This window comes from Zootoca vivipara, chromosome 7, assembly GCF_963506605.1.
Source record: "Zootoca vivipara chromosome 7, rZooViv1.1, whole genome shotgun sequence".
Lineage (NCBI taxonomy): Eukaryota > Metazoa > Chordata > Lepidosauria > Squamata > Lacertidae > Zootoca > Zootoca vivipara.
The window spans coordinates 57,508,948-57,527,759 of NC_083282.1; the positions used below are offsets into that span (position 1 = coordinate 57,508,948).

The following is an 18,812-nucleotide window of genomic DNA, read 5'->3' on the forward strand; positions in this document are numbered from 1 at the left end:
CGACGGGAGGAAAGGCTCTTTGAGCTTGAGGCTCCAGCTGCTGAACTGACAGGAGGGCTCTAACTCCAGATATACGTAAATCCTCGTCAACAGTTATTCGCGGCTACCTGTCTGGGATCGCCGGTGTGTGTTGCTGCCGGTTTGGGGCTGATCACTGTAATGCCCTCTAGCCTAGAAAGGTCTTTAGCAATTGGAATTCTGCAAAAATGAGAGAGAAGGGGGATGATGATGATGTAATTATCAAACGAAGAATGCTAAGGATTATATAGGATGCAAATACAGTACCCATTTCCTGGTTTTAATGGTCTCATCAGGGAGAATGACACATTTTCCTGCTTTCCTCCTTTATGGGGTTTGTTTCATCTTTTGAAAATAGTAGGATGAGTATCTCTTGACCTTGATTAGCAACTTCAATGTAGCTTCCGCTTTTCCCTGCCCCACTTTAGTCCCTCTTGGAAGGAACATCAGGGACAGATTGCTGTTTGTGCATGTTATTCTTTTACTGCCAGAGAACTGAGCATTTCATAATACTCCTCCTTTGGTTTTCTAGAAGAAGGCTGGCGATCAAAAGTGAGGAAGTGTGTGCCTTGCAGCAATGTCAGGGGATGCAGCTCCAGGACTGGAGCAGGTAAACAGCAACGGTTTCAACCAAGAAAAACCTTCAAATCAACGATTCTCAGAGAAAAAGTGCTGTGAGTATTTGTGATGCTTTGCTTTGCTGGGCAGCACATTTTTTCCCTTTGGTACATATATAAATACTGAAAGAAAAGTGGTGTGTGGGGGTTTGTGCCCCGACTTTCAAATTTATCACAGTGCTAAACATAGGGATGAATTATTCCCTGGGGCACAACCCTTGATGTTATGTTACCAAGCTAAATTATTTATAGTGACAAGCTTTATTTTAGCATCACCTGTTTCACATGGGTTGTTCTGAAGAGAAAAAAACTCTGGAAAGAGAGGAGGGAGAACCATGTTACTTTGATATGTGAAGTTCTGTGAAAGGCAGAATAAAAGTAAAATTGGAATAGAAATACTTTAAAGGAATTGATAATGGGACTAATCTTATATAAATTCCTGTCAGCCTGGCCCAAATCTACTTGTGTCATTTCTGTTAAAGTGACTAAACTACCACTCCCCTCACTTTGAATACCTTTTTACTTTTAGAATGTCTGCCAAAGGGTTAGTTTTATGCTGTAGGACCCTAGTTTCTAGGAGACTTCCTACAACTGTCACAGAGTCATGAGATAGTTTGCTAATGAAGAATAAACAACCTCAGTACCAGGATCCTTTAACCTATATTCTTAGAACTCATTATTTGTTTTAGATCCTCTGGGAAGAGGGTGGGTAAGTAAATGATTGTGAAGTCCAGTAGGTCAGTAGGGTAACTTACTTTCAGTTCCTTCTAAGCTGGTAGGGCTTCTTGCAGTCTTGTGATTACAGAAAATATACATGCAACTGCCAGCCTCTCTCTACCACCAGGAAATTGCTGGTCTGCACCCCATTCCAAAATATTTCTCTCTGGCTCTATGACTGTAGTCCCTGCAGTATTCCTGTAATAAGTACTTTTGGGGGGGGGATGCAGAGGGACGCAAAACCCTAAACATTTTGTGAATCTTTGTACTTTTGTCCATTTACTGTTTTTATTTTTCCTTATTTGAACAATAAAATGGTGATTTTATTGAGTCAAAATTGAGAGTACCCCTAAACATTTTTAAAGAAAAAAAGCACTGCCTGTAATAGCTAGGTTTGTTGCATTGTTCTAGTACAATGGCCTGCATACAATTTGTTTTTACTGACATGACAATTTTTTTAATTTTAATTTTTGGATTCTGTCCAAAAATTGGTAAAATGTTCAATTATGCAATTTAATCCTGGATCCACAACAACAACAATAACAACAACAACAACAACAATAATTTATTATTTATACCCCACCCATGTGGCTGGGTTTCCCCAGCCACTCTGAGCGGCTTCCAACAAAAGAATAAAATAATCAATTAAAGATTAAAAGCCTCCCTAAACAGGGCTGCCTTCAGATGTCCTCTAAAAAATCTGGTAGCTGTTTTTCTCTTTCACATCTGATGGGAGGGCGTTCCACAGGGCGGGCGCCACTACCGAGAAGTCCCTCTGCCTGGTTCCCTGCAACTTGGCTTCTTGCAACGAGGGAACCACCGGAAGGCCCTCGGCACTGGACCTCAGGTATACTGGACCGAGGCCATTTAGGGCTTTAAAGGTCAGCACCAACACTTTGAATTGTGCTCGGAAATGTACTGGGACCCAATGTAGGTCTTTCAAGACTGGTGTTATGTGGGCTCCACGGCCACTCCCAGACACCAGTCTAGCTGCCGCATTCTGGATTAGTTGCAGTTTCCAGGTCACCTTCAAAGGTAGCCCCATGTAGCACGCATTGCAGTAGGCCTAGTCCAAGCGAGAGATAACTAGAGCATGCACCACTCTGGCAAGACTTTCCGCGGGCAGGTAGGGTCTCAGCCTGTATACCAGATGGAGCTGATAGACAGCTGCCCTGGACACAGAATTGACCTGTGCCTCCATGGACAGCTGTGAGTCCAAAATGACTCCCAGGCTGTGCACCTGGTCCTTCAGGGGCACAGGGGCAATAATTGAGAATTTTGGTGCTGACTGAAATGGAGCCAGGATTTCTTGGGGTAGTACCTACAGCAGCCACCCCCAAACTAGTCCTTCCATAAGCTGGGGCTATAAATGGGGAGAAATTCTATTTAGTTTGCATTTAAAAATAATGACATCTGGAGAGTATTGTGCTGGGAAGGTTTGTCTGCAGGTTCCACATACATCTGTTTTGTTAGGCTTTTGATCATTGCTGCACCGAATACAAATCATGTACAGGTATCTACCATGAACTGCAGACTATTCTTTTACTGAAGAAAAATAATATATTTCTTGATAAGCATCATACACAGCCCCTATTCATTTGAGGGGAGCATGAATGTTAGAAAATTCTGCATCTTAGACAAAAAGCAAATAAAATACCAGTTTATTTATATTTTTCAGATCATATTCGTCATGTTCAGAAAGGAAGCTGGCTCCATTGGTGTTCTCAAGAGGGATCTTGACATTTTTCTGTTAACCTTGAAAAGCCCACAGCTTAATTGGGAAATATTTTTAACTGAGTGACACGCTCAGTTTGAGGCACATAGTCAGTGCCTGGGTTTTTTTTGCTTGGTTAGCCTTCTTTATTAGCAAACACCTGATACAACCATGCCATAGTCTGCTGATTGATTATGGGAACAGAACATCTGTGGCAGATGTATGGGCAGAAGGAGTTGTGAGAAGCCTTCATTACTTTGGCTTATTGCCAGCATTTTTATTTTTCAGTTTTGTAGAAGTTACCGATTCTGTCTTTGCAGCATGGGCCTCTTATATGACCAATTCCCCTACTCTGATTGTAATGATTGGCCTCCCTGCAAGAGGCAAGACCTACGTGTCCAAGAAATTAACTCGCTACCTCAACTGGATTGGAGTGCCTACAAAAGGTTTTTCTATATTTCTATGTATGAGATATAATAGTTATTACACAGTTAAAACAATAAATAGTTTCTGATCAGCTTCAAGTGGCTGGGAAAGCTGGTAGTTAAAAGTTTGCATTAATCTAGTCCTGGTTGATTGATTATGCCTAGATGTGGTTATCTTTTTATTTCTTCCAATAATTGAAAAGTTGCTCTGAACAAGTGCTAAATAACAATAGTATCAGAGTATTCTACTTTTTGGCAGTGTCAGTCAGTACAAGGCAAAGAAATATGTTTCAGTGGTACTTTAGAAGTCTAATTTCAGCTCTATTTTTTGAAAAAAAAAGTTTCTTATTGTGGTCCCCAGAGTCTTTAGGTGGTTGAGAATCCCAAACAAGTTGGTGGTCCTCTATAAGCATAGTGTTTGTGATTACGTTTTCCCCATTTGTAAAATGGAAGCAACCAGACTTTCCTTACTTCATTTATAGGTTAAAAATATTAACAGAGGCATTCATGTAGTACAGCAATATTTGTACTTAGATCACAAACAGATGAGTTGATGCCATGTTTTCTTAATCTTTTTAAAGTGAGGCCCATGGGGAGGGGAGTGAAGTGAAAATCTGAATGAATAGTGGTATTTTGATGACTGGCATTTAGATACCAGATTTCCATCTGCTATTAGTACTGTAACACTATTTATTATGGAATGTTGACAACTGAATTTCCGTTTTGTGAAGTATTTAACTTAGGAGTCTACCGCCGTGAAGCAGTACAATCGTACAAGTCCTATGATTTCTTCAGGCATGATAATGAAGAAGCCATGAGGATTCGAAAGTAAGTTAATACCAGCTTCTCTCAAAATATTGGTGACTGTTAAATAATAACAGATAATTATAATTCAGTATTTATGTTGCTAGTTTTGGAATTCACTAAAATTATCCTCAAAACATGGGGAGCTGTTATTTTTAAACCTTTGAAGATAGAGAAGCCAATATATCATTCAACTTTTACTAAGTTATCTCTATTGGATAGAAATAAATAAAAGGAAGGGCAGAATAGTAGGGTAGAGAGGGGCATGTGAAGAAACTATCCTGCTGTACCAGGGGCAGCCCATCCCATTTCACCACCCCCATATCTGATTCAGTGGGTTGCACTATGAAATAAACAGGGAGAAGGCTATTGCTGCATAACATATTTCACTGAATCACCACTTCCAGTACATTGGGACCTCGAGTTACAAACACCTCAGGTTACAAATGCTTCAGGTTACAAACTCTGCTAACCTGGAAGAGTTACCTTGAGTTGAGAACATTGTCCCAGGATGAGAACGGAAATTGTGTGCCGGCGGCACAGCAGCAGCTAGAGGCCCCATTAGCGAAAGCACGCCTCTAGTTAAGAATAGTTTCAGGTTAAGAACGGACCTCTGGAAAGAATTAAGTTCGTAACTAGAGGTACCACTGTAGTTTGGTTTGATGTCGTCTTGGTTTAAACCATCCTACTCGATTATTATTCTTATTATCTTGCAGACAATGTGCCTTGGTGGCCCTTGAAGATGTGAAAGTTTATCTCATGGAGGAGTCTGGCCAGATAGCTGTAAGTGCACACAAGATTATTGGCCTTCAGCTGGTGGTTTGGGACCCACTACAGGTGGCACCGAGACACAAGAGCACCACTCCCATCATGTAAATACATATAGGGGAAATTAAGAATTGGCCACACAATGTATGTCTGGGCTAATGGCATGTCCAAGATCTCAAGGTGGGCCGAAAATGAATTAAGAGTTTATGGCACAAGCCCAGAATACATCTACTCATATCTAATAACAGGATGTAATTTCTCAAGGCTTTCTCTCCAGGAAAACCTGCTATTTAGCAGTGAATTGGAACAAACAGCAATTCAGTTTTTCCGTGGAACTGTTTTCAGCAGTAAAGAGTGGGTTTTCATGGGGAAAGCATCGAGGCAAAAGAAGAAGACGAAGAGGAATAATAATAGTAGTAGTAGTAGTAATAATAAAATAATTAATAATAATAATTTATTATTTATGCCCCACCCATCTGGCTGAGTCTCCCCAGCCTCTCTGGGCGGCTCCCAATTGAATATTAAAACAATACAGCATTAAGTATTAAAAGCTTCCCTAAACAGGGCTGCCTTCAGATGTCTTTTAAAATTAAGATAGCTGCTTATTTCCTTGATATCTGATGGAAGGGTGCTGCTACCGAGAATGCCCTCTGTCTGGTTCCCTGTAACCTCACTTCTCACAATGAGGGAACCGCCAGAAGGTCCTCGGTGCTGGATCTCAGTGTCCAGGCTGAACAGTGGGGGTGGAGACGCTCCCAAGGTTGTTTAGGGCAGGGTTCCCCAAACTAAGGCCCGAGGGCCGGATGTGGCCCGCAAGGCTCATTTATGTGGCCCCCGGCAACCCTCGCTGCCGCTACCTGCTCTTATCAGCGCGACACAGCTGCCCACTTCCAGGTCGCCGGGAGCGTCGGAAATAGCTTGTGCGCATGCGCAAGCGTCATTTCCGGCACACTTCCGGGCCGGAGGATGCCCATGCACATAAGCTATTTCCAGTGTTCCTGCAACCCGGAAGTGCACCAGAAATCGCATGTGCGCACATGTATAGGCGCTCCTTCTGCGCGCTCCGGCCCACAGTGTGATCGGCGCTGGTAGCACTGGCCCTTGGCGAGGTAAGTTTGGGGACCCCTGGTTTAGGGCTTTAAAGGTCAACACCAACACTTTGAATTGTGCTCTGAAACATACTGGGAGCCAGTGTAGATCTCTCAGGACTGGTGTTATGTGGTCCCAGCAGCCACTCCCAGTCACCAGTCTAGCTACCGCATTCTGGACGCATTCTGGATTAGTTGCAGTTTCTGGGTCACCTTCAAAGGTAGCCCCACGTAGAGCCCATTACAGTAATCCAAGAAGAGGAAGAGGAAGAAGAAGAAGAAGAAGAGGAGAAAGAAAAAGCTCTTAGACACATAGAATAATAGAATTGGAAGGGATCCCAAGGGTCATTTAGTCTAACCCCCTGCAATGCAGGAATCTCAACTAGATCATACCGTACATGAGAGATTGCCATCCAACCTCTGCTTAAAAACCTCCAAGGAAAGAGAATCCACCATCTCTCATGGGAGTCCATTCCACTCTCGAACAGCTCTTACTGTCAGAAGGTTCTTCCTGATGTTCCTACTGGGCTCCAAGATCATCTGCTAATGCCCTTCTCTGATACCTCTCCTATCAGAAGCTGATAAATTGAAGTGAAGCTGATATCAAGTACAGAGAGGACTTTTCTTGGCTAGGCTGCCCTAGTTATGGAATTTCCCTCTCCATAAGGACTTGTCCTACCCCAACATAATCTTTTAGGTGCCAGGCAAAATGTTTTTACTCCCCCAGGCCTTTTAAGCACTGTTGCTGATATTTTATCAGCTGCTTTTATTTGTGGTCAGTTTCAACGTGTTCATTGCTTTATTGTCGTGAACCATCATAGCATAAAATTAAATGAAGGACGCTAAACAAATGTTTGAATACATAATTAAGGCTGTCTTCAAATACTGCTTTCTGAAAAGATTGGAGTGTGCTGGACTTGTAGGTGTCAGGTGAGAGGTTCCAAAGATTGGAGCCACAGCCGAAAAAACTTCCTCGTTTGTCCCTGCCAATCTCACTTACTTGGGTAGCAGGGTCCCTACGCCATGTCAAGTTTGAGTTTTTGTCTCTGTTTATATTTGTTGTATCACCCTAGGCTCTCGGAGAGAAATCAGATAAAAATGTAATAAATATTTTAGTACGTGGTTTGAGTTGTAATTAAGACCTGGAAGTTCTGCTTGGTATGTGCATTGAGATTCTACCAGCTTATCTATTTAAAAATAATAAGGTGTGGAGTCCAGTGGAGTTCTTTGAGATTTTGTTCTCAGGTGGACTTGAATTCAATCCATTATTAAATGTTTAGCTGGGATTTAAAGCTGTCTAGGCATGTGTGTATTTGTATGTTATCTACCTACTCTTAGGGTTGCCAGACTCAATAGAGGACAGGACTTCTGTGTCTTTAATTGCCCTGCTCTCTTGAGTCTGGAAACCTTAAAGAGAAACCAGCAGACCCTTTGTTTAATTTACAAGCATAGGGTCTGCTGGTTTCTCTTTAAGGTTTACAGACTCAAAAGAGAGCAGGGCAGTTAAAGGCACAGAAGTCCTGTCCTCTATTGAGTCTGGCAACCCTACCTACTCTTCTAATGTTCCATGGACACCTAAGTTTGATGGGCACATTTCTCTCTCTCTTTAAGGTCTTTGATGGAACTAACACAACTCGGGAGAGGCGGGACATGATTTTGACCTTTGCTAAAGAAAATTCTTTTAAGGTGATGACTTCATTACAAGCTTGTTCCCAGTACAAAGTAGAAAATGAGCTTGTCTATCATTTTGTGCTAGAGCAGGGGTGGGTGGAGGTGGGGGGTGTATAATAAGTTATCAGAGCAGGTTACATCTCATTTTGGATTCTTTCTAATTGGGAAGGAATTATCTAAATCTCTAAATTAGGACTTAATGATTATTAAATTATTATTACTGAAGGAGAAATTTCAGGGGCCTGATGACAGCTGTAGAAACAAAATCTAAATGAAATTAAAAATGCCATTCAGGTGGTAGGCTCATATCGGGCAAAGCCAGAGCAAAAGTGGCTAGACCACCCCATTTCTCTCTCCTCTCTTTCATTGTTTCTTTCACTTCCTCCCTCTGCCTCTCCTCTTCTTTTCTGCCTCTCTTTCTGACCCTCCCTTTTCTCTCCCCAACCTTCCTCTCTACCCAGAGATCTGCCTGCTGATGGCAGAGAATTCCCGTGGGAGGTGTGAACTGATTGCATACCAAGGCCTTTTGAAACTAGGCTGAGGGGCTGCAGCCTGAAGAGGACCTGCAATTTAATAAGCATCTTTCCTCCTCCAACCCTTTTGCAGGTATTTTTTGTGGAGTCTGTCTGTGATGATCCAGAGGTCATTGCTGCCAATATATTGGTGAGTATTTGACATATTCCAAAGGTTGGCCTACTTAGAATGTCTTTGTTACAGAATGCTTAACTGGCATTAGTTCGGCGTTACTAGAGAGAGACCACAATTTTGTGATGTTTTAGACCTGCTCCACATTTCATGCAGCATTTGTTCTTGCTGCTGGTTTGTTGGTGTTATGTGTCTATCACAGAAATGGCGTACTGCAGATTGGATGTAGACTTCCTGTGAGAGGAACTCTGTTCAGGGGAATGCTTCCGCCAGTGAAAAGGGTGCAGGCAGCAATTTTCATGGGTTCCTCCTTCCCCCTGCAGCTCCCTGGAAATCTGGTCTTGAGGGTTGAATCTGGATTCAGTCCAGTTTGAACACCACTTGAAAAATATCAAACAAAATAATGGCACATATTGAAGAGCTCCTCTTTAGTTCTAGATGAGAGCTGGGGCTGGCTCACCCATGAGGTAAAGTGAGGCTACCATCTCAGGTGGCAGGATCCATAGGGGCAGCAGATCTCGATGTAGATCTTTATTGCGCCCCTTGTTCCCCTTGTTCTTCCCTGATGGGGAGGGGGATGCCATTTTGTGGTTCACCTCAGGTGCCAAAATGTCTTCGGCCAGCCCTGATGAGAGCTGCCCAAGGCCATTCAGGAGTTTTGCTTTTTATATTGCAGTATTAGACAATGCTGTTTCCAACACTGTCTGTTCCAAGACTCATGTTTCAAGTTCTCAAAGAGCCACTCTGAACTATGGCTGGAGTTCCCTGGTATGTGTCTGCATATGTTTGTGGTCACATATTGCCCATCACACGTTATGTAGTACACTTGTTACAATGGGGTGACCCTGGTCTTTGCCAGAGTAACCATGTAAATTATCTATCAGCACTGCAGTTAGACTTCCTGCTAGCAGCACACCTGCATTTTAATGTCATGCTTAAATGCCAGGTTACACAAGATAATGTGTGTCTTTACAGATTCATCAGTACAATTTTCAAATGGCATGCGATTTTAATGACAAAAGCTATCTGCAGTTGAAGAATGTTGAACCCCCTTTCCCTCACCTGGAAAAGGGGGTTCAACATGTGAAGTAATTTTGCCATCAGCCAGGCTGCAATATCTGAAGTAAACCCAGCTGGGAGAAATGGCCCTGCAGATGTAAAGGAGGGATTTTTGGCCTGGCCTTAGAGATCAGAGGAATGGTGGTTTGACCCCATATAAGACACTTTAAATAATTTCCAGGCTTTGTGAGTACATAAATCCAGAACATCTTAGTGATCATTGGTTTTGCTTATTTCTATTTCAAAAGTAATTTTATCAAGTTTATATGTATCATATACTCCCCCCCTCCATAATTTTACTCCAATGAGGTGGGTGTGGGGGGATGTAAGTAATAGCTGTTGGCAAATGGCTACTTCCTTATATGCAGAGTGTAGCGGTCACTCTGACCTGCACATCACCACTGGACGTTTTACGGTCGATTGGTGATGTGCCAACTACAAAATAAACACCTCCACCAAAACACCACAGACCAGGATACAGATAAAATAAAACGAAATTGCTTTATTGTGTGTTCATATGCTTAATGGTTGCAGTACAAATCTTAGGTTGTTCTAAATTTCAGATGGTTCCTATACCGGCCTATTACCGCTAATTATAAATTACCGGCCTATTACCGCTAAAGTCAACTAAGTAAATATTTATTAATAATCTCCCAACTTTGTATCCCGTCTGACTAAATCACCACCTATTCTCCTTCCTCAATATATTAAATTAGCTCTCTCTGCATATAACCAACCACTCCTAGCTCAACACCAACTGACTCCAACCTCAACTGACTCCCCCCTTAACTGCCACTCGGGAGGGGTTTTTATCCCTGGGCTGAGCCCGCCCCCGAGGGTTCTATCTGCTCTAAGCTTAACCCCTCACATGCTGGGTCTTGTCTCGGTGGTGAATCGCCACACAGAGCTTGAAGAAAATAGTATTTGTTTAGGTATGGTAACTTAAGGCTAACGGATGTATTTACATAAGTTATGTAAGACTTTGGAAGCTAAAATTAAGTCATCAAATTATTGACCTTGGAACATATTTTTGGCACAAGCTTGCAAACAGCATGCATGGAAAGGTAATAGAAAGGGCAGCCTAGTCTATCTATTCCCAAAGCAAATAATGCACTACTGTATTCATTTAGTATTGTCCTTTGTTTCTGTGCCAGGATGAGACAGACTTTTAAACAGTATCTTTTTGTTTGGAAGCTTAGGGATCATGTGTGTTGGAACCATGCTGCTTCAGGAGCGAGTCAGACACTTGTTTCACTAGTGTTTTTTCTTTTCTTTTTATGTATAAAGTTTGCTTAACTTTTGAAACAACTTTCTTTGTTGATCAGGAAGTGAAGGTTTCCAGCCCTGACTACCCAGAGAGAAACCGAGAGAATGTGATGGATGATTTCCTAAAGCGAATAGAATGCTATAAAGTCACCTATCAGCCTCTTGATCCAGTTAATTATGACAAGTAAGAGGCAGGACAAAGGAATCAGGAGATTTGCAAGTTGTTGTATGTGTTCGGGGTGGAAATGAAACCAAGAAGTGAACTACATGTGGTGACACTTCAGCATTTCCACAAGGATATTGTATGAGACATCAGAAATTCAGGTGTTCTAAACCAACAAAGGGAGAGGAAGTTCAAATGAGTTGACTTCCTCTTTCCCCACACTTGTTTAGAACATGCGAAAACACTCTCCATAGTAGCAGAAACAGCAATCTCTTATACAAATGTCCCTTCTTGCTTCCCGGGAAAGCTCTAAGAGTCCTCTCTGCTTTTTAGAATTTTAAGCATTATCCTTGCATGTTTGAAGTTCTCCATCACTGAGAACTGGAAACACTTTGTAAAGAAACTAAAGAATGGTGCTTTTTTCCTTGTAGCTTCATTGAAATATGCTTCTGACACTCTTAAGAGACTAAGCATTCATCACCTTAAGTTCAAACATGTCTGGTTTGGCTTGCAGAGTTGCACTGTCACTACTGTAAGTGTCAGTGTTGCCAAAGTTCATAATTACTTGGTTTGGAAAATGAATTTATCCAGCTTATAATTGACATCATTTCCTGTAGGCATTTCTCTGCACATATGCAGAAAATAATTTCTGAGCTGAGCAGTGAGTCTTCAACTGCCCCATGCATATTTATGTATTTTTCATCGCCAGCCTTATTTCTTGGTTCAGGCTGGGCTATGTTATACAAAAGCCTCCAAAGGATCTGCCCTAGCAGAACTCTGATGAAGCTAATAAATTCTGAGCCAATTCCAAATCCAGCTGAAGGGAATTCACACCACACTGTAGCCTGTATTTACGCAGCAGTTTGTGATCCTGGTGGATATGCTGTTGTGAATTTCAGTGACCCATCTTTTCCTGCAGTATACATTCACTTATGGGTTGTGAAACATGTACATACAGAAGAAAATACTTATTGAACTATTATATTGATAATGTTTCTGGTGTTTTCTGAATTCCAGAGACCGTTCTTTCATTAAAGTGATCAACGTAGGGCAGCGTTTCCATGTCAACAGAGTCCAAGATTACATCCAAAGTAAAATTGTCTATTACCTTATGAATATCCATGTTCAGCCACGCACCATCTATCTCTGTAGACATGGTGAGAGTGAGTGCAACCTGGCTAGCAAGATTGGTGGGGATTCAGGCCTGTCAGCGCGAGGGAAGCAGGTATGGTCTACGCATAAGTTTTGTTGCTCTCTGTATTGGCATTTTAGGAGCTAAGTTGAGGGTCAGATTTTCCGCCAACATTCACCTTCATTTGTGCAAAGCACAGTCACAAGTAAGCCATACTTAATGGTTCAATGTGAATGCTCCTTCCTTGTACCAGGAGGAATCAAACAAGGATCCCTGGGGTTAGCAATTCATTCAAACCAAGGGTTGTGGTTTGGGATTGAGACAAATGTCAGTCCTTCATTTTGGGCATACCTCAGCCCAGGGATTTTGATTTGTTTCCTCCTGTTGTGAGTGGGGACAAGGTACAGTTTGCTCATGCATGTTAAGCCATGGTTTACAGTGCACCATGATGTGCCAATGCAGCCAATAATTGCAAAGAAAAGAATCATAATCCTAAATTTATCCCCCTGCTTGGGTTCCTGCTGGTAGAACTGTTCCATTTATTAAATGGCTTTCTGAGAAAACACCTGCAGATGTTTCATTCACTCATTTGAAACTTCAAAGCAGTTTTCTTCATTATTTAAAAACATGCAAAAGATGGTTAAAACCAACAGTAGCTAAAAAGAGATAAAACCCGCATAACTTATACATATCTGAAAGTTACACAACTACAATCATACCTTGGAAGTAGAACGGAATCCATTCCATAAGTCTGTTCGACTTCCAAATAGTGGCTTCTGATTGGCTGCAGGAAGCTCCTGCAGCCAATCAGAAGCCCTGTCGGACGTTCGGGTTCCAAAAGAACATTTGCAAACCAGAAAAATCATTTCTGGGTTTGTGGTGTTTGGGAGCCAGAACATCCAAGTTCCAGGGCGTTCGGGATCCAAGGTACCACTGTATTGCATTAAATATGTGTTTGTGTGTGTTTCAATAAAATCATTTCTTCTGTAAGTTGAAGGCCGCGGCCTTCATCAATTAATTTTATAGAGTTGTGTGTGATCATTCATATTGGATAGGTTCCTAAACTTAAGTCAAAAGTATACTTTTACTTGTCTTCACAGATACATTCTTTCAAGAACAGGAGCAAGAAAATATTTTCCTATGAAAGGCCATTAGCCCATAGGAAAAGTCAGTTGGGTGCCACAGCCAGTGGTGGACAAAACCCACAACCAAAGTTGGTGGAGTTTGCCTCACTGCAAATCTCTCTCTTCAGTTTTGTGGAACCCCATTCTTGTGGACTGCATGAAATTAGGGTTGGCTCCAATCCTGTATAACAAAATATGGCAAATTCTGTACCAAACTGTGTTTTTACATACTTTTGGGGAAAGTGTGCTTTTCCAAGGACTCGCATCATCTGCAACTATATCTTCCCTAACAAAATAAAAATAAAATAGAAAAATTCCTTCCAGTAGCACCTTAAGGACCAACTAGGTTTGTCATTGGTATGAGCTTTCGTGTGCATGCACACTTCTTCAGATACATACCAATGACAAACCTAGTTGGTCTCTTAAGGTGCTACTGGAAGGAATTTTTCTATTTTATTTTTATTTTGTTTCAACAGCAGACCAACACGGCTACCTACCTGTAACTATATCTTCCCTGTCTTGATTCTGCATGCCCTTGTAGCTACCTGCCCTAGCATTGTGAGCAGCATCAGACCTAGATTGGTGTTCTCTTCTTCTTAATAAAAGAAGAGGAATCTTTTCCCAGGACAACAAGCCAAAAACTGCATAAGCATCTCAATTGTATTGTGTTGTATCCTAGTTTGCACAAGCATTGAAAAAGTTCATCAAGGAGCAGGAGATTGTGGATCTGAAGGTCTGGACTAGCCAGTTGAAAAGAACTATCCAGACAGCAGAGGCCCTGAGTGTCCCATATGAGCAGTGGAAGATATTGAACGAGATTGATGCTGTGAGTAAAATTACAGAAAAGCCACACACTGGTGGTGAAGACGGTGGGTGTTGCAAGTGATTTGTGTTGATGTAAGGATAATCTAAATAAAACTTCACTTATTTCAAGAAATTGGAAGTAAGCCAAATTTTCCCAAAATGTATAATTAGTCTGAATTTTAAAAGTTTGAAAGTCTTGTGAAAGGTTGACGCACAAATTCATGAAATGTTCTGTATTTTTGGATGTTACTCTTTTTTGTGCATGTTGTCCTGAGCTCTGATAGGAGGAAGGGTGCAGTTAAAACGTAACAGACAAACAAATGAACAAATATTTAAATCAAAGGAAGTTCTGGCATATTCAGTAGTAGTAGTAGTAATAATAATAATAATAATAATTAATAATATATTTATTTATACCCCGCCCATCTGGCTGGGTTTCCCCAGCCACTCTGGGCGGCTTCCAACAAAAGAATAAAATGATTAAAGATTAAAAGCCTCCCTAAACAGGGCTGCCTTCAGATGTCTTCTAACAATCTGGTAGCTGTTTTTCTCTTTGACATCTGATGGGAGGGCGTTCTACAGGGCGGGCGCCACTACCGAGAAGGCCCTCTGCCTGGTTCCCTGCAACTTGGCTTCTCACAATGAGGGAACTGCCAGAAGGCCCTCGGCACTGGACCTCAGTGTCCGGGCAGAACGATGGGGATGGAAACGCTTCTTCAGGTATACTGGATCGAGGCCATTTAGGGCTTTAAAGGTCGGCACCAACACTTTGAATTGTGCTCGGAAACGTATTCAGTAGCGTTTGCTCCTAAATTAGTGGGCATGAGATTACAATCATAAATGTCATCAAAATTATGGAACCTCCATGTTTTGAGATAAAATCTTCTATAATCCACTGAAATTATTTTCACTCTTTTGTAAGTGAATGCAAACTGGTGTCACATATGTTAAAAATGGAAATTTCTGAATGCAGATAGCTTTTCTTTTTATCTTCTGGAATTAATTCCTGTTTTGCTAGGGAGTATGTGAAGAAATGACCTATGAAGGAATTCAGAGGAAGTATCCAGAAGAATTTGCACTTCGGGATCAAGATAAATACCTTTATCGCTACCCTGGAGGAGAAGTATGGAGCTTTTTTCATCAATTAATAAAATATTACTGCTTTTGACTTTATAGTTTTGAAGGGATAGGCGGTGATCAATGGTAAAACTGCTAATAGAACTGCAAAAAACAGTAAAATAGGAAACTACAGCAGGGACTCTTACTGAGCTGATTCAGAAGCTAAGACAAACCATTGTATCTCATAAAGTCAAAGTGAGCTTCTCCCCACCTCTCTTCCAGAACAGTAGTAAAGAAGAGATCAGAAGCTTGCTTTTGTTTTTGATTAACTGCCTCTTGATGTTTTGTCGACTCTAGCAAAATGTGGGTAATCTTTACTGTACATTCTTTGAACCAAGCCAAATTCAAACTGTGGTTACAGTTGGGATACTAATAATAATAATAATAATAATAATAATAATAATAATAATAATAATAAATTATATCCTGCCCATCTGGCTGGGTTTCCCCAGCCACTCTGGGTGGTTTACAACATATAAAACACAACAAAGCACCAAACATTAAAAAAACAAGATATCCTACCGGTATACATGCAACAAACAAACCAATAAATCAAAACCAATAATAATAGCAATGCAGTAATAATAAACAGTTTACAATTATTCCTTAAGTAAAGTAACAACCAACCCCAACTAAACATTTAACCAACCCCAACCCAACAAAAATGAAACAGAGGAATCAAAATTAGAACTGTTTAAAACATTTTAGCCAGTTGCTCCAACCCTCCTTGCAGCTGTGGGATGAAGGGAGAGAGGGAAGCCTGGGAGCCTGATGGTCACTGCAGCTTGTTTCCATAATAGTTTATCATATTGTCTGAATTGGCCCATTATTAGATCTCAATTTTGTAATGTGAATATCTGAATTCATTGTGACTTCCCTAGGTAGCCTCTTTCCACATCATAAAAAGTGTAATCTTTTTTGGTGAAATTTAAGTTTTTAAAAATAAAAATTCTGGCATACTCTTAAGCTCTACTTAAGTATGGTTGGATAGATTTCAGGCATGATTATTCTCATAACTTGGAAGAAAACCTGGAAGAAACTTGGAAGAAAATCTTTAAAACACTAATTACTTCTAACCATGGGTGATTCTGTCATAACTTAGAATTGTCACGAGGGTCCACTTAAGGCACTTGTTGTTTCTAAAGGAAGAGTCAGAAAATAAGTCTAATAGATTATGATGATTGATTGATTGATTGATGATCTGCTAGGGAGATTCAACTACCCAGTTCCAGCAGCAAAAGCCAGAACAAGGACTTCTGCTAGTGTAACAGGGCTTCCTCCCTCTCTCTGCCCCCCCCAATGGTGCCCCTGCACTTCCCCCAGATCTGCACTGAGAGGGGGGTTAAGAAGAATCCCAAGAACAGTATATAGGGGAGCAGAGGGGAGATTGTTCCATTAGAGCAAGCATTTCTGCTTGCGCTAATGGAACAATTTCCTTAGTACCACATTGAATTCCACTGCTGGGGTGTGTGTGTGTGTGTGTGTGTGTGTGTGTGTATTTCTGATCACTTTGAAACTTGTGAGGTTATAAAAGATCAGGTGAGTGCCTTTTGTTTCTTGTAAATATTTGTTTTTGTTTTCTAGTCTTACCAAGATTTGGTCCAGCGCTTGGAACCTGTGATTATGGAGCTAGAGCGTCAGGGCAATGTTCTAGTTATTTCTCATCAAGCAGTTATGAGATGCTTACTGGCCTATTTCCTTGATAAGAGTGCAGGTAAGGAGCAGAGCTGTTTTTTGTACATCTTTACTATTACAAAGCACATTATCTGGAACAGCATGGGGCTAAACTGCACATGACCTAAATGCATTATTAGGACGCACATCAGTACAAAAACATACTGATGCAAATCACCCAAGCGCAATATTTTCTTCCGGACCTCAGTGCATGGGAACCAGATTTATCATGACATCCAAAGCACATTCCCCTCACTGCAGTTCCAACATTAACAACTCTTCTGTGCCTTTTATCCTATTTCATTGTTCTTAATTTTCATTCTCATTTTGACTGTCAGTTTTTATTTTTTATTTTTTTTAAATTGCTTTGGCTACAATTCCATGCACACTCCACCTAGGAGTTATCCAAATGGGACTTACTACTGAGTAGACAAGTGTAGGATCTTACTTCTTGTAAACCACTTTGTGAGTGATTTATACTGGATATAATTGCATAGACTGATAGAAATTATCTCTGTTGCTAATTGGCTTTTGCACATCTAGGGTTTACTACATCCTCCGAGCATTACTGTCACAAGTCTGTAGGTTCATTCACACGTTTACCACAAAGTTCCTTCTGAGTTGAGGCAACAAGGAGAGTTTCATAGAGTACATTTTGGACCATGCTTGGTACTTTTTAATTCTTATTTTAGTTGAGGTTCCTGCATTGAAGGGGGTTTGACTAGATGATCCTCAGGGTCCCTTCCAACTCTATGCTTCCACTTGTATTCTTATAGATGAGCTGCCCTACCTGAGGTGCCCTCTTCATACCATCCTTAAACTCACACCAGTTGCTTATGGTAAGTATTTGTTTGTTTATTAAGGTGGGCAGGGAGAGAGGAAGCAATGATCTAGTGCTTACTGGTGCTTAGAATGTTAACTTGAGACAAGAGTTCAGATTGCACCTGTTTCACAGAGCTAGCAGAAAGTTATTTCACTACCCTGAATCATCTTTTCCCCCACCTCCTGTAAATTGAGGGGCTGATAGGGTTGTGTTCAGTTGGTGCCCTTTTATCTGCAGAAGTGCCTTTGCCATAGCAGACACACATACAGTCATACCTTGGATCCTGAACGCCTTGTCAGTCAAACGTTTTGGCTCCTGAACGCTGCAAACCTGTGAGTGTTCCAGTTTGTGAACATTATTTGGAACCCAAACGTCTGATGCAGCTTCCCCAGTTTCCAATTGAGTGCAGGAAGCTCCTGCAGCCAATCGGAAGCTGTGCCTTGGTTGTTGAACGTTTTCGGAAGTCGAACGGCCTTCTGGAACGGATTCCGTTTGACAACCAAGGTATGGCTGTACTAACAGAAGAGGAAGTCCCCCCCCCTACAGCTCCCAGCAGCCCCCAAAATCAGCTCCAGAGTGTTGGAGGACCATCTGGAGCAGGTGGAAGGTAGCATGGAAGGAGCTGCAGAGAGAAGCAAAGAATGGTCAAAAACGCCCCTTCTTCTAGCAAAAGAACAAGAAGCACCAATTGGATTGCACCTATAACTTGCACCTGTGTTGTTGAATTCTTTGCCCAAATAAGAAACAATCCAGACGAAATGTTGAGATGCATACAGTAGAGCCCCTGTCTCTTCCTCAGAAGGATCTTTGCAAAATTAACATTTCAGGATTTTTTTCTCTGTGTTTCTTGTTTCCCCCCTTCGTCTAATAATGTAGTAGTAATGCGTGATTTTAAGTGTATTTCATTTTTCACATTTATGAAGGCTGTAAATTGGAAGTGATTTCCCTGAATGTGGAAGCTGTGGACACACACCGGGACAAGCCACCCACAACAGTATGTAAAATATATACCAGCCCTTTCCTGTGTATTCTGTTTTGTTTGTTGCCGCACTGAAAGTTTGACCCACGACTGTGTTAACTTGATGTACATAGATTTGAGCTGTCAAATCTCATTAACTTTTAACAACTTAGGCCCAAGTACTTTGGTTTCATTGGGCTATGGGTACAAAACCCTTGGAAAT

At 41.3% G+C, this 18,812-nt stretch overlaps 1 protein-coding gene across 4 annotated transcripts in view; it reads left to right on the top strand.

Annotated features, from left to right (window-relative positions):
* PFKFB2 (6-phosphofructo-2-kinase/fructose-2,6-biphosphatase 2) overlaps positions 1 to 18,812 on the top strand; it is a 37,860-nt gene that overhangs the window by 360 nt on the left and 18,688 nt on the right. For all 4 annotated transcript variants that reach the window (XM_035122391.2, XM_060277137.1, XM_035122392.2 and 1 more), the window contains exons 2-14: positions 551 to 692; positions 3,387 to 3,512; positions 4,223 to 4,319; positions 5,012 to 5,078; positions 7,763 to 7,837; positions 8,429 to 8,485; positions 10,852 to 10,976; positions 11,973 to 12,180; positions 13,891 to 14,037; positions 15,034 to 15,138; positions 16,719 to 16,848; positions 17,585 to 17,647; positions 18,555 to 18,625. In XM_035122391.2, coding sequence (XP_034978282.1) covers positions 596 to 692; positions 3,387 to 3,512; positions 4,223 to 4,319; positions 5,012 to 5,078; positions 7,763 to 7,837; positions 8,429 to 8,485; positions 10,852 to 10,976; positions 11,973 to 12,180; positions 13,891 to 14,037; positions 15,034 to 15,138; positions 16,719 to 16,848; positions 17,585 to 17,647; positions 18,555 to 18,625 — 1,368 coding nt within the window. In that variant the 5' untranslated portion in view covers positions 551 to 595. The remainder of the gene's footprint in view (positions 1 to 550; positions 693 to 3,386; positions 3,513 to 4,222; positions 4,320 to 5,011; positions 5,079 to 7,762; positions 7,838 to 8,428; positions 8,486 to 10,851; positions 10,977 to 11,972; positions 12,181 to 13,890; positions 14,038 to 15,033; positions 15,139 to 16,718; positions 16,849 to 17,584; positions 17,648 to 18,554; positions 18,626 to 18,812) is intronic.